This window comes from Epinephelus moara, chromosome 7 (assembly GCF_006386435.1).
Source record: "Epinephelus moara isolate mb chromosome 7, YSFRI_EMoa_1.0, whole genome shotgun sequence".
In the NCBI taxonomy this organism is placed as follows: Eukaryota; Metazoa; Chordata; class Actinopteri; order Perciformes; family Serranidae; genus Epinephelus; species Epinephelus moara.
Window position 1 is genome coordinate 10,008,278 of NC_065512.1, and position 15,820 is coordinate 10,024,097.

The 15,820-nt window shown below is 39.1% G+C and overlaps 1 protein-coding gene and 2 non-coding genes across 3 annotated transcripts; 1 reads left to right on the top strand and 2 right to left on the bottom strand.

Annotated features, from left to right (window-relative positions):
* Positions 1–1,938: 1,938 nt before the first annotated feature.
* Positions 1,939–10,132, bottom strand: dhrs12 (dehydrogenase/reductase (SDR family) member 12). Its single transcript, XM_050048112.1, has 10 exons — positions 9,969–10,132; positions 7,090–7,223; positions 5,386–5,468; positions 4,988–5,080; positions 4,823–4,904; positions 4,622–4,683; positions 4,356–4,460; positions 4,177–4,267; positions 3,051–3,188; positions 1,939–2,684 (listed from the first exon to the last, which is right to left on the bottom strand). The coding sequence occupies exons 1-10, from the start codon at positions 10,022–10,024 to the stop codon at positions 2,572–2,574; spliced, it is 957 nt and encodes a 318-aa protein (XP_049904069.1). The 5' UTR covers positions 10,025–10,132; the 3' UTR covers positions 1,939–2,571.
* A 280-nt stretch (positions 10,133–10,412) lies between these two features.
* Positions 10,413–10,520, top strand: trnal-caa (transfer RNA leucine (anticodon CAA)). Its single transcript has 2 exons — positions 10,413–10,450; positions 10,475–10,520. It is a non-coding gene; the product is annotated as a tRNA-Leu (tRNA).
* Positions 10,521–12,558: 2,038 nt separating this feature from the next.
* On the bottom strand, positions 12,559–12,677 carry LOC126393638 (5S ribosomal RNA). Its single transcript, XR_007570284.1, has one exon. It is a non-coding gene; the product is annotated as a 5S ribosomal RNA (ribosomal RNA).
* Between the last annotated feature and the right edge of the window lie 3,143 nt (positions 12,678–15,820).

The window sequence follows — 15,820 nt, forward strand, 5'->3', positions numbered from 1 at the left end:
GAATAACACTCCAGTCAACTCAGGGCAAACGTGACATTCAGCTGAAATTAACTGGGAAAAGGGAAAATACAGCAAGTACCAAAAAGAATAAGGAACACTTACATGTCCAAAAAAATGACCATGTAAAATACAAATTAATCTTTTGAGTCACAGTCTGTGGCACAATACATTAAGAACAGTCAGTAACTAATAATTATTTTGACATATGTATCATTTACATCATTTTACTTGTGGTTTTCTCAGTGAACTGTCAGAAACAGGGTACAGATGACTCCAGCCCAGGGCCAAGGAAATGAGTTAGCATTTTGCAAATCATAAGTTAGCGAAGGAATGACCCGCCCTTCGCTCCCTGACTGACTACTACTTGTTTTCTTTGTTGGTTGGTTAGGTTTAGGCAAGAGGAGTGGGATTAGTTACGAGTTAGGGTAAGAATATCTAGTAAGTCAATCAGAGGCAGAATAAGGCGGCCATTTCATTGCTATCCTAGGATTTGCAAATTCGCCTCCTGGTTCTCTCGTCTCGAAGTCAGTGGGTTTTTGGAATGGGATTTTAGTTAGATGCCTGAAATAAATTCTGCTTAGGCGACTTTCACATTTTGTTCCACCACATAAAACATGACCCTGCTTATGATTTTTTAATCTTGTATGTGTCTTTAAAAAGGCGATTGCTAACAACAGGCTAAGTGAGACAACAGAACGTCACGCCGAACACAGTTTCATTCGATCGTGGTGTCGATCTTATTTGTGAAGATTATCTTGCTGAACAAAACTTTTAAGTATTATAAACACTTGTTCGCCACAGAGCTTATTTTCTGCAGTAATCCAAAACCCAATGGAAAAATCCCATTGGCTTTTTGATGAGGGCACCAGAGAGAAGCTAACTTTTGTGTCGGCGTACGGAAAAACATCATCCTTGGAGAACTCTACTGCAAATCTACACTGAACAAAAATACAAACACATTTTTCCCCCCACATTTCACAGGTTTGAGTGAGAGATCTGAGACTTTTTTTGTGCACTCAATAGATTCATTTCTTTCAAAGTTTGGTCACGCATGTGTCAAAATAAGTTAGTGAGCACATTTCTCAAAATTCTGTTTGCATGTACATAAACATTCTTTTCCCTCAGGACGAGTCTCTCCGGACTGAAGTGCCGATATCCAGCAACTTCACACAGCTGCTGAAGAGGAGTGGGCCAACAGTCCACAGTCAACAACCTGATTGACTCTATGTAAAGATTTGTCGCTCTGCATGAGGCAAATGGTGTCACATCAGACACTGACTGATTCTTTAGGACTAAAAAATGCTTTGCTGTAGTGCTAGTCTTGTGAAATCCTAATAAATGTCCTTTTAAATATAAAATTGCACATTTTAGAGCAGCCTTTAATTGAGAACATCTCACCTGTGCAGTAATGATGCTGTTTAATTAGCATGTTGATATGCCACAGCTGTCAGGTGGATGGATTCTTAGAAAAGAAAAGAAAATTGCTCACTGACATGGATTTTAACAAATTTAAGACCAAAATTTGACAGTAATAAATCAGTCAAGTGCTTAAAATAGTCTCGGTTCTTTAACTTTAACCAGATAAATAGAAGCAAAAAAAAGTGTTACTTTTAAATTTTTGTTTAGTGCACTTTAAAGAAAGTCAGTAGCACTGAAGATAATCAAGGACTGAAATGTTTGCTGCTGTTTTGTCCAATTTTTATATTTTTTTGCACTTTGAGCACCTCTCTTTTTTTTGTATGGATGTTCTAAATAAATTGACATATCTGTCCAGCCCAGTTGCATTAGTGTGTTGTATCCTCTCAGCCGTCCTTTCTTGGTTGTCCATTGTACTCATGCACCCAAGATAAACTTTTTTTGTTGCCCTAAGTAGGTACAGTTTCACAGCAGCCCTACGACTTTAAAGTCAGGACACACATGGACGCAGACAACAAAGAAAAGTGTATAAATACATTTTATTTGACAATAATGAACATGAACTAGACAATGAGTTACCAAACACAATGGCCTGCAATTAAACAATATATTTTACAGAAATTAATATACAAACACGCATAACTGTGTTACATTTACACCAATCAGCCAAAACATTAACACCTGTGACAGGTGAAGTGAATAACTACATCATTTTCTTACAAATTTGGAATTTGGAGGCCAGATTAACACCCATAGCTCTTTGTGACGTTCCTCCGGTCATTCCTGAGCAGTTTCTGTGGAGTGGGAGATGATCAACGTTATTCACTTCATCTGTCACTGGCTTTAATGTTTCGGCTGATCAGTGTATTTAGGCCCTGATCGATATATTTCCCACAGTAGGCTTGATGAATGAGGTACACAGTATTTTCTATTAAGTGCATTTAAAAAAGCTAATTTTGATTTTCCTTCAGTGTAATTTTTCATCAGATAAAACCCACAACAACTGCACAAAACTCTTCTTTTCTTAAGACGACCTCAGCACACTGTGAGAGTTTTTTCTTTGTAAAAAAGCATCCTGTACATGGTTGATAATCATGTAAACATTTGTTATAATTATTTAGGAGTGTTTGGCTTTAAGTGCATCTTCCAGAGGTATTAAGGTTTGAACTTGAGGGCGAACTCCTCCAGCGCAGCCAGAAGCTTCTCCTCCTCCTGCGGCATGGGCCGGGAGAAGGCCAGCGGCAGGTGTGTCGCCACCGCTTTGCGATCTAGAAGACATTTTATGGAAATACATGAGACGGCAGCAGGAGAGATGCTGAACTACACAAAGGTGCTGCACATGATGCTAATATGTGAGGAGCTGATGACAGACATCAGGATCAATTTACATTTAAAACTGTTGCAGTGTCATAAAAACATGAACGTTGATGAGGAACGGCCTTGATTAGTGAATCACTCATCATGATAATGTCACAGTCACTCTCCTTCCTTTACAAGAGGCCTTCGTTTGGTTTAATATCAGTTAGTCTGCTTCTGAAGTCTCCAACAAAACGCTATCTAAAACACAATTTGCTTTGACCTCCCCCTCATCTATTATTATTCAAGTTCCAGAGAGAGTGAGTGTGATTTCTGACCCTGGAAGAAGAGTCCGCTGGGTTGCTTTGTGGCGGCTGCAGACACAGCGAGCCACACCACGGTGTCGGCCCCCATGGCCTCTGTCCTCAGTTTGGACTGCATCTTAGCGTGGAATGAAGGCATGGACGTCTGGACGGCTGCAGGAAGAAAAACATCAAAGAGGCGACGTTTTCTGTCACATGTAGGTGCTATTTACATTATTTAGTGTCAAATGAAAACAAAGAGGCTCTGCTTAGTCTGACAGGTTATTATCAGTAATATTAAAGTGTATGCAGATGTGTTTAGAACAGGCTTATCCAAGCAAGTATAGAGTTAAAATGAAAACTGCCCACGGATTAACTACAACACTGTTTCTGCGGGGAGATGCTGCGGTTTTATTCTTAAGATAACCTTTCAATACTGTGAGCACTACAGATAAGGTAGTGGTTATACGCTGCTGGCTAAGGTTGCTTAGCAATCTCAGATGCAACCTGCCGTCGCACTCTTGATGGGTGGCACAAAAAAGGCACAACAGTAGCACTCAGAGCCTGACCTCCACAGGCTAGTTAATAACACGTCGGGCAGGAAATCCAAAGTCTGGGATCATTTTGAGAAGGTGAAGGACGAACCCAAGGTGATATGTAAACTCATCTTCATTGATCGACTACAAACATGACGTATCATCTGAAACATGGAAGTAGCTACATGCCCATTAGCCCACAGCGTCATTAACAGGCGGCTCGCTCAGTGTGTGACGTGCACTTGTAGATAAAATATAGGCCTATATTAATGAAGGTTCATTAGTACGGTTTTGTATTTCTCTGTAATGTAGCACAGTGTTAACAATGTTACTGATACTATTCTTTCTCACACCTTCAAATTAAAACCACCAAAATATATCATTTAATCATTACATTAATATCATAAACATGCAGGCGACTAGTCGACTAATGGCCCTAAATGATGACTATTGGTCGACTAGGAAAATCCTTAGTGAGGGGCCCTACTACGGCTAAACTGCAACCGCTCAGACAAAACAAGCAATCTGAAGATTCCACCTCAATCTCTGGACTCTTACAGTGGCCATTTTTTCACTATTTTTTAGTTTACAGTTACATATGATATAATGACTTCTCTTCTGTGTACCTGGTGTGTCAGCCCAGCCAGGGTGCATGGAGGAGAAATGGATCTCTTTGTGCTGCGTCGCCCACCTCTCTGTCAGGATCACCTGCTGTCTCTGTTCAAACGACAACACAAAAACACGTCAGCAAAACACCGACACAGGCCGCAATCACACTGTGCTGTTGTAAATCAGTCTGCTTTACTTTATTCTGAGCGTAGGCCATGGTGCCGTCAAACGCCCCCTTCTCAAACTGGAGGTCGTCCACGTTCAGCTTCTGTGTGAGCATGCCGCCTGACGACACGGTGACCTGCGAGGAGAGTTGCAGATATTAATGTCTACTTTTAATAAAGCAGGAGATTTAAACAGTGTGCCTGTCTATGATGAGGTCTGACAATAAGAGCATCTTTGACTTTTTTAAACGTGTTTGTGCATCATAATTTTTGACATGATGATTGACATTCAACCCACCACTCTGGGGTCTTCAGCCTTCTTCAGTGCGGGTATCAGCGCTGTAGTGAGGATGTACGTACCTGAAAATAAAGACAAGCACGGAGGGGAGTTCAGAAACACTTGTCTGCAATAGACAAGTATCCATAAAGTATTGCTTTTGATTCGGTGCTTAGACTCAGATATTACGTTGAAACTAGAATTTAGAAATACTTTTCCTACCGAGCGTATTTGTGGCAAAGTTCTTCTCCAAGCCCTCCTCAGTCGGCTCCCTCTGGTTCACCATACAGCCAGCATTGTTAATCTGTGAACACAACAAGAGTTTAAACTACTTCACAAACCAGTGTGTGTAACAGGTGAACCAACACGGATCTACAGAGCACCTACCAGTACATGTAGGATGTTGCTTTGTGAGAAGGTCTGGGCGAACTCCCACACTTGTTTTGCACTGGACATGTCAACAATGTGGACGTGAATGTTCTGGGAACAAACAGGAAACGTAATCATTTAATAATTTAACTTTATGTTAAAAAGAAGGGATATAAGAAGATGATTTTTCCATATGTAATATACACACTTGTAGAACTTTTGCTACCGTCGCACTGCTGACAAAAGCGTCAAAAAAGCTGCAACTGAATGTAACGTAATTTGTTACAGCTCAATGAAGTTTATTCATTTAACCCAAAATCACAAATTTTCCAACATATGAAACCCTCTGTCGTTTGACCTTTGATTTTGACAAAGAAAGTTTCCTCTCCTTCCCTCCTCTGGGACAGATTTCTCACCTGATTTTTACTTTTTTCCACTATTTCATCTTTGGCTGCGTCGGCTCGCCCCTTGTTTCGACACACCATGTGAACGGTTCCTCCTGCAGAAACAGAAGTACACACATGTCAGGGAATAAGCCAGCAGCAACTTCAATTATCTTAAAGGAACAGTTCACTGCAAATCAAAACATAGTTTTTCTCTCACTTGTAGCGCTATTAATTAGTTTAGATTGTTTTGGTGTGAGAAACTACTCCCACCAACCGTATCACTGCACAGAAGGAAGCGTGCATCTACTCATGCATGAGAGGCTTGTGACAGCGAGTTGAGTTTGAACGATGCTGCGCTTTAGCCAATCACAATGGAGGGGGCGTGGCCGAGACATGCAGGTGTCCCCAGGAAATGTGTACCTACAGAAACAGCAAGCTCCGTGTCCATAGTGACCGCTACACCCAAAACGCCGTCTCGTCAAAGTGAAAAAAATTTTTTTTTTCCAGGGGATGTCTTAGTTACAACATGATTGAGCTAACTGGAGTAGTTTCATGTCGTATCCAACAACGGGAGGCTTTTAACAGATGACGTCCTGATGTTAGCTTTGCTAACTGTCCCTGTCAGCTGCAGCCACTGATGCTCTCTAGACATCGTGATTTCCCAAAACTGAATAAATACCACACATAGCAACACAAAACTGCTTTGCTAGCTCAATCATGTTGTAACTAAGAGTTATTACCTTATTTTTAAACAGTCTATGGTTATTACAGACACCGCTAACAGCTAACGTTAACAGCTAACGGTTAGCCCAGCTAATCTACGATAACCATGTTCATTACAAAACGTGCACACAGAAATAGTAACGTTTGTTCAATCATTGTGTTTATAGACTTAACAAACATCAGATTAGTCTACGCGGTGATATAGTGACATGAAAAATGTGATATATAGCTAAACTCTGCTGGTTTTCTACCCGAAGTATTTGTAAACAACACGGCGATTCCCTGGGGGCACCGCCGGAAGTGAAGGGGTCGAGCAATCGCTGAGGCCCCTGCACTTCCGTTAGTCGAAAAACTCCGGGCTGTGCCTCCAGAGGTAAAGGAAGGGAAAAAAAATTTTTTTGTTTTTGTTTTGTTTTTACCGATGGATTTCCAGATTGCAAGCTGAGTGCCATCTAGTTCCATTATATTGGAGAGAAGGCAGACATCTCTACAGCTGATATCTCTAATACTCTGCAACTCACACCAAAACAATCTAGACTGATAAACAGCACTACAGGCAAGAGGAAAAATATGTATTTTTGATTTTAGGGTGAACTGTCCCTTTAAAAATTTGCCCTCTCCTTGTGATTATGTCCAACCCTTTTAACACATCAACTGAAAAAAAATGCCAATGTAATGAAAGTGAGTCGTAGAAAAACTGTTGAATTTGCACACACTTGTCTCAGGATATCGCAGGCTGTTCGTCATTTGTTTTGTAAATGGATAAATGTTTTCAGAATAGACTTCTTTACACTAAAAACAGGAAACCTTTTAAGGGGTTGGTATTTAAAGGTTATTATGTAATGGCTTTACTGGTCTGGCCCACTGGAGATCCAACTGGGCTGTGTGTGGCCCTTGCACTGAAATGAGTTTTGACACCCCTGACTTTAAGGGTTGTGACAGAGGTGGTGGTGGGGCTTCCTGGCTCACACACTAAGGGCATGTGAGACAAGTACGTTGCTAAACACTCACCTCTGTTGGCTATTTCCTGCACTGTGGCTTTCCCTATCCCACTGTTGGCCCCTGTTACCATGAAGGACCTCCCATTCAGGTTCACATCCAGGTCTGCTGGAGCAAAATGCTTCGCTGCAGCTTCGTAGCCGCTCCTGTTAAAAGAGGAGCGTGTTAATACACTGACACAAACACTGACGCCGATATTACCACACACACACACACACACATCTGATGTAATACTGAGGTGGAGACACTCTGGTGTGCTGCCTGCTATTTCCTCCTGAAGACTGCATCACTGAAGGACAAATGGACAGTGCTGGAACAGTTAGTTCTAATAATCAATTAATCATCCACAGAAACAAAATGGACAATATTTTTTTCTAACTGAGTAATTATTTAAGCCAGGGGTCGGCAACCTTTGCTATCAAAAGAGACATTTTAGGCCAAATTTATTGTTAAAAATGTGTCTGGAGCCACAATATATATTTGTGCCAAGAGCCACACACAGCCCAGTTTGATCTCCAGTGGACCAGACCAGTGAAACCATTACATAATAACCAAGAAATAACAACCCCTTCAGATTTTTCCCTGTTTTACTTTTAAGAAGTACATTCTGACAACATGCATCTATTTACAAAACAGATGATGAACGCCCCGTGATATCCTAAAACAAATAAGCGCAATTTCAAAAGTACGTCTCAGTTTTTCCAAATTCAGTCGGTCTGTTACTCACTTGCATTACATGTGACTTTTTTCCTAATTTCCCACTGAAGTAGAAGCTATTGAAGAAGCAGCTTAAGTCGTCCCCTGCCTTGCAAACCACTTTCAAATCTGAAGTTATGCCAGTGTCTCAGCAGCAGGGTTCCACTAATATTGATTTAAGCTATAAGTCTGATACAGATTCTTTTGTGCTGAAGCTGCTTGTTGACAAAATTTTACACAATGTTCAATATCTTAAATATGACCATAGCAAGCACATAGTAAAAAGCCTCTAAGGCAGTATTTAAATATCTGAAATACCTGAAACCTCTCAGCCTTCACATGGGCATCAATATCAGGTGTGCAAATTCATCCAGGGGGCCAGACTGGACCCTGTGGCGAGCCGGTTCTGGCCCCCGGGCCGTATGTTTGACACCCCTGACCTATTGTATGATTGTATGAAATGTTTGAGGTCCTATCTGACAGAGATGGGCAAAAATACATCAAAATGTATTTTGATACAAAACACAAAATACCCCTCAAATAAATGTATCAAAATAAAATACATGTATTTTGTATTTTCAAATACAGAAAATACTTTTTTCTTTTTCTTTTTAGCAGCGACCCGCAGCTCTATAGGTCACTCTGTCGGTCGGTCCACAAAGCTTTTCGTGAATAAATCAAAAAGTCCTTGACCAAAAATGCTCATAATTTCCACACTGCAACTAGAGACCATGAGTAACTATACCAGGAAGAATGCCCACGATTCGTCCATAGGTGGCGCTATACTTACCGATTTAAATCTTTTTGTTAATAACTCAAAAAGTCCTTGACCAAAAATGCTAAAAATTTACATGCTGCAACCTGAGACCATGAGTAACTATGCCAGAAAGAACAACAATCATTCATCCATTAATGTCGTGATAGTAGCAAATTTGCGCTTGTTTTCTCACAATTTGGTGTAGCAGAGTATTCAGGTTTGGACTGTAGGATATACACAAAGCTCTGGTGAACCCCACAAAAAGGCAGAACAGTCACAGAACTAACTAAGTGTAACTAAGCAAAGCCATTAAAAGACAACAACTTGATTATGTACATATATATATATTTATTAACCAGACTTAACAGCCCATGCACTTTTTGTATCAACAAATAAAATATTCACAGACACTGTGATAATAACATGAATGAATTTCAACTTTTTTCAAATGAAAAAGAGAAAAAAAAGCTAGGGACATGTAGGCTACCATAAAATATTATTTATCGATTCAGATTTAGATTCAGACAACTTTACTGATCCCACGTAAGGCAATTCATTTGTAGCGTACTCATCCCAAGCATCAACCACAACAACATACAATTTCCTATGTTATGCACAGTCCAGTAAAACTGACCACTAGGTCATTGAAGAATGGCCCAAGTTTAAAAAACAGAGATAAGTAAAAAATATTGTTACATCCAGTATTATAAGAATGTGTGGCCTATTATTTTTGTTTTTTGATTCGTGGAGAAAGTTTTTTGAGCATTTTAAATACAAAATTACTCCACTCAAAAGAATTTTGTTACAAATTACATTTGGTCTTTATCGGACTTATCAAATACAAATGACAAAATACTCAAATGTAATTGTATTTTAAATACAAGTAATAGAAATACTGCCCATCCCTGCTATCTGATATGGACTTACTTTTATTTTTTGTTAATAATCCTGTTTATTTGAACTATATATTTTTAATTACTCTTGTTAAATTTCTTATATTTTCACTTATCTTTCCGCTCTTGCTAGGAGCACCTGTAACGCACATAATTTCCCCTCGGGCATCGATAAAGTATTTCTGATTCTGATTTTCAGCGTGAGTATATTTCAGGTTTATTTTATGCTTCTATTTTCACCTCAGTACGACTGTGGTTTCACTCCTACGTACTTTTTCCACTGCTGATTATTTTTTTGACAGTTTACAGACTAGTCTAAATAAACTGCAGCACTGTGCTGTGCAACCACTGCAGTTAACATGTAACCCTGTACAACCATAAATACCTGAATATTATAACTATGTGCTTCAAGCATGACTATCTGGAGACACTTCAAGGTTAGTACCACCTCAGGAGGATTAGAAACATGTTACATAAAAACTGCAACACACCTGAGTAACTTCACCCTGAGTAAAGTCTCAGTAGAAATAATAATGAACACTTACTTTGTGTACTCCTGCAGTCCTTTCACAAACCACACAGCGTTCCTGTAAATCGACATTTTATTTCCTTTAACACAAATGTGTCTAATTCTGTTAACAGGCTGCTCTTTGTGAACACAGTCCAATGTTTACGTTTCGTAAGAGTGACTGGCGCTGGTTATGTAGTCTGAGAGGAGGGGAGTCACGTGGGTGACCACCGGAAGTAGATTTGAAACGGCTTTGTAGCGCCCCTGGTGGACATCTGCAGCCATAACCTGTGAGCGTCAGCACTGATACACAGCAGTACACGGGGCGGTCTGGAATTTAACAGACGAATATGAGCACAAATAGAAATATATCAAAGGGAGAAATGGAAGACATGACATACAGATCAATATCTGACAATTTGAATGTTACATGTCAGATAATAAATATATAAGTCTTTGTTCCGGTGAAAATAGACATGTTGTCAGGATGGCCGAGTGGTCTAAGGCGCCAGACTCAAGGTAATACCTTCCTGTGAATGGGACTTCTGGTCTCCGAATGGAGGCGTGGGTTCGAATCCCACTTCTGACAATAATTTTTGGTGCCATTATAATGCTTCATTTGTCACCAGCGTGCAATAAATAACCTCAAGAAATAAACTGAACTCCGTATTTCCGTGGTTTCAGTAACAGCTATGTCAACACAAAGAACTGGGTGACATTATGGTGAGTCAACCATGTTTAAAACAGTGAACACTCTGAATTTTCTGTTTTGTGGTTGCTCGTTTTTGATTATTGTTTTGTAGTTTTCCTGCTTTTTGATTGTATTTTGTTTCCTTTTTGCCTTGGATGTTTAAATTATAGATTTGTTTTACTCTATGATGTAGTGTTTGCTAGTGTGGACCCCAGGAAGAGTTGTTGTTACCTGGTAAGTAAATAAATTTCGATTTATATTTGGTATCAGAAGAGTAAGGTAGATGCACAGTTGCACTTTATGGTCAACCTAATTTAGGGACTGTTCATTACTTATGAGGGGTGAGGGGATGTAAGCACTCAACTTATTTTTTTTTAATTTACTTACTTACTTACGTGCTTACACAATTACATGTTTGTATTTTGCATTTATTTTACTGCCAGTTGTTCAATTTTATTACATTTTTTTAATTGCAAAAATTACACCTTTTATGGGAGAATATTTCTTTGGCCTCTTTGTGTTTCTGCCATTTTCTCCTCTGCTTAAGAAACTCTTAAGCCTCGTAAAAGTCCTCCTCCCTGCTTCTAGGAGGTTTTCATCTTAGGAGCTCTTTTAAGGTCTATGATACTCTGAATAACTTTTATCTTTCCCTCCTTTAACTGGTTTATAAATGACTTAAAACTGTTTTTCTTGTCACTGAAAAAAAAGATCTTAAAATTTTGGTTATGTTGAATGACCGCCCTTGTTCTGGATCTCGATGATATTTGCTCCGTTTTGATATTTTAATTATTAGTTTATGTTTTTTTTTTATTTTGAGCACATCCTCTACGAGATGTTGTACGTTTATGCTTGTGTATGTTCTTCTAATGTTTAATAAATAAAAAAAAAACATAAATCTTTACTATCTTTACAAGCTAAATTCTAAAACAAGTCACAATTTTAAGAATTTTCTTAGAATTTTGTCACTAGGAGCAACTCTTGGTACGAGGAAGCTTTGTGAATACTTTGCAATGTTGATTTTTTTTTTTTTTTTTTAAATTAAATTAAATTAAATTAAATTAAATTAAAATAATTATTTTTTGTCATTTTGCATCCCACATACCCTCCTGCTTCCTGTCAGCTCTGTCTCCACTCAAAAACGCAGCAGCACCCTCCACTGGTGAAAGCTCTGGAACCTGCTGACTGTTCCCACCTCTCACACAGAGACTAAAGGGCACGAGTGTTTGCTGTTCGGGCCCTCGGTTGTGGAACGACCTGCCCGAGGAACTCCTGCTTGCAACATCAGACTCTTATTTTATATCACTTTTGACGACTTATCTTTATCAAAAGGCTTTCCTATAATTTAATTTTTATTTGGAGTTTTATTTTTATTCTTAATCAGTGTGTTACATCACCCCACTCCTCATATTGCTCTTAGTTTTAAATTCACACATTGCTTTTTAATTTTTGTGTGTATTGTAATTACAGTTTTTAACTAGCCATTGTTCTTATAAGTCTATTCATGTGTGTGTGTGTGTGTGTGTGTGTGTGTGTGTTTTATTGATGTGATTTTATTTGTAAAGCACTTTGCAATGTTGGTTTTGATAAGTGTTGTACGTATAAATGTGTATTGTTATTATTATTGTTATTATTATCATTATTATGCCTGTATTAAATGCATACATGTATAATGTGTATATATGTATTTGTTTCATGTTTTAAAATGTGTTATGCTTAAACATTTATTTATTCATTTAACATTAACATTTATAAAATTATGGAAAATAATTATTTAGGCTATTTATATGTTTATTTGTAGATATTTAATTGAATTTAAGGTATTTATTTTTGTCAATAGGTCATTTTTCATATTCTGCTGTGTTGTCAGCTCTGTCTCCATTAAAAAAAAAAAAAAGGGGAACAGCACCCTCTGGTGGTGAAAGATGAGAATTCAAAAAGCTTACAGCACCGGGTATTCCCAGGCGGTCTCCCATCCAAGTACTGACCCGGCCCGACCCTGCTTAGCTTCCGAGATCGGACGAGATCGGGCGTATTCAGGGTGGTATGGCCGTAAGCGAATGAATAAGTTGCACACAAGCCTTTTATAGACGGTAACACACTATTAATATTTGAAAAGTGTTCTGAAATAAAAGCTTGTTTTTTTCTTTGGCAGACATGAAATGTAGTGAAATACTTTTATAGGCACAGCAAGTGGATTGCAACTATCATAGGCCTCCTCTGGGATATAAACTCCTCTCTGGTTCATGGCAGCCATCTTAATATTTTACTGTATTCTGTTGTCTCCTGTCATCTCAACTTTATGAACCGATGTATTAACCAATTATTAGATATTACATTAATATTGTCATCCTTGGGATTGATTAAGTTTTAATGTAGGTGTTATTTTATTTTGATACAGTATTAAATAATTTACATTATATAGTTACATTTATTGATAATTAATTTATCAATCAACTCTGACACTTGTGCACAGGTGTGAAGGGGACTTGAGTTTCCTGGGTTTTCCGGTGTTTTTCATGTTCCCTTGTTCTTTCATTTGTGGGGTATGTGACATATGGTGCACAGGCTCTAGTTATTGAGTGAAACACCTACAGCAGATTAAGTCCCTCATACCTGTGCACACCTGTGAAATGGGTGAAGCCCTTTCTATTTAAGCTCAGTGTAGCAAACAATGGTGTTGAACACTCTTGACGAATGTCCTGTTCAAAGACTCAAGTCAGCTGGATGTGCGAATACCTTTCTTCCAACTAAGTCTACTCTCAACAAAGGTATTGATTGTTTTTGCTTTAGTGAATTGTGAGATTTCATCTGAACTGTGTATGTATAAGCTCAAGCTCAGGTCCTCCACCTGAGGCCTGGGAGGTTGAGGGTTCTGCGTGGTATCTTAGCTGTTCCAAGGACTGCAATATTGGGCCATGTGCCGATTCACCTTCGCCGCTATGATGCCTGACAGGAGCTTCCATGTTGTACAGAGGCAGGCTATTAGCTGGCAGTTGGATGGGGCCGCGCCCGTCCGGGGATCCTTCATGATCTGGACTGTCTGTCCCTTGGTCATCCACTCTGGATGGGTCCCATCCATCAGCAGCTGGTTCATATGTGCTGCCAGGTGTTCATGGAGTGCAGATAGTTTCTTTAGCCAGTAGGTGTGGATCGTGTCAGGGCCCAGTGCTGTCCACCTCTTCATACCTGATACTCTTGGATGTCTGCCGTTATAATGGTAACCTGGCTCTTGCTGTGGGAGATTGCTGTCTTAGATCCACATCGGTGTTATGTGATGCCTCTTTCTCCCATATGCTCCTCCAGTATTGTTCAGTTTCAGCCCTCAGTCGATCTATTCTTGTGTTGTTACCTTGCCACTGAGTGTACACTTTGGATGGTTCGGTTGAATCAGTTGAATCTTTACAAGATTGTCATTTTTGTGTCATTACAACAAAACTGGCTACTCTACCGTTTTATCTCTCCCAACAATGTGTTGGGTTGTGCATCATCATCCTGCACATGCTGGAGCCATCCTCCTGGGTCCTGACCATTCATTTTTGTCCTCTGTGGAGGACATTGGTCTAACTAGTGTAACTCAAGTATTCTTTATGCTATCCATTTGGGTCAAATTGTGCTCTGAAGAGGACATCCAGGGCTTTCTAATGATGTAGACATTATGTGGGTGGGGTTAACAGGGCAAACACACACCCTTTTCAAAATGGCTGCCATTACGTTTTTCTCGTTTTTTTGCTGCCAGAGTGGTAATTGATCATTTTCTGGCAAAAGTTATGATTATTTTGTTAATATTTAATTTGTTTACTGAATATAAGGGTCTTAACTTTAATTTAGAGAGATTTCAGAAATCCAGAGTAATTTTAACCTTTTCAAAATACACCTTTTATTCAATGTCCTCTGTAGAGGACATCAGGACTTAGTACCCCCTGTCTTTTAACCACTTTCCATGATTCAGCAGGCAGAAGGCCATTAAGGGGAATGACGTTTTTTTTCTCATAATTTCTAATACATTTTAAAGGTTAGTCAGTGTGAAAGCAGAAATTTGGCTTGGAGTGAGACTCTGAAGTAATGTGTATGCAAGAATTTGGAGGTTTATTGGAAAAAAAGAACACCTTAGGTGAACGTACATTCCCATGCATCTATGGTAGGATACTACCTAAAAGGAGGATTTCGAGAAACTTCTTGCTCTATTTCCTTTAAACAATGACAATTCTTGCTGAGAGAGTATTCACACATACAATAGTATCTATAAAGCTTCACTCCACTGTTCTTTACCCTTCCTAGGCCACCACACACAATAAAGTTTACCTGGTCTTTAGGGTCTGTCACATAGGGGTCATGGGTCAAACTATGGGGCTCCCCATCACTTCTTATTGCCTGGGCGAGTGTTAAATGTCTACATAGCAAGCATTACACCTCATCACATCATAGATAGTGAGGGGTGAGTGCAGTTGGACCACTAGGCCCTTAAACCCAGTGGTACAGGGTACCAATCCTGCACCCTGACTGCAACGTCAGGCCCATTGGTATAGCTATTAAGAATACACTCTACCTTGCTACAGCTATCCATCATAGTGTTAAGCATTGAAGACAGCCACATAATAATTCCAGTAGCTCATTTATTTAGCGATAAAGCATAAAATACCCCATAGTCCCATTGTAACTCAATTGAAACTCATTGACTAACTCTGGAAATGTAAGACCCGACTAAGTCCCGATGTCCTCTACAGAGGACATGTGATAAAAAATAAATAAATAATATTTTTGAATTTTTTTTTGATGCAAAATGTTTCTTTCAAGTCTAATACTTAAATTACATAAAACAAATCTTGATATCAAAACTTTTTTCATCTGGGTCCCAGGAGGATATTTTTAGCTTTACAGTAAATTGACTTTGTTCTTAAGGGGGTATCTTCACCCATCTTGCCCTATGTTTATTTTAGGAATTAAGAAAAATCTTGTTTAATCCAGTGTGGTTCAATGTGGAAAAATACAAAATTAAAACAGTATAACTCAGGACGAAGTGGATTGTGATTGGCTCTTTTCATTTGATCCAAAGCTGTCATTCAGACTCTTGTTGTGTCACCTGTAAGGCAAAGAAAAAAGTATTGTCAGAAGTGGGATTCGAACCCACGCCTCCATTCGGAGACCAGAAGTCCCATCAGCTAGGAAGGTTTCACACCTTGAGTCTGGCGCCTTAGACC

Coding starts and splice junctions, on each gene's coding strand:
- dhrs12 (XM_050048112.1), bottom strand. CDS start 10,024: ATGTCGATTTACAGGAACGCTGTGTGGTTTGTGAAAGGACTGCAGGAG. Junction 7,224..9,968: donor GGACTGCAGGAGTACACAAA/GTAAGTGTTCAT, acceptor CTCTTTTAACAG/GAGCGGCTACGAAGCTGCAG. Junction 4,684..4,822: donor CTTTGCCACAAATACGCTCG/GTAGGAAAAGTA, acceptor CTTTATTTTCAG/GTACGTACATCCTCACTACA.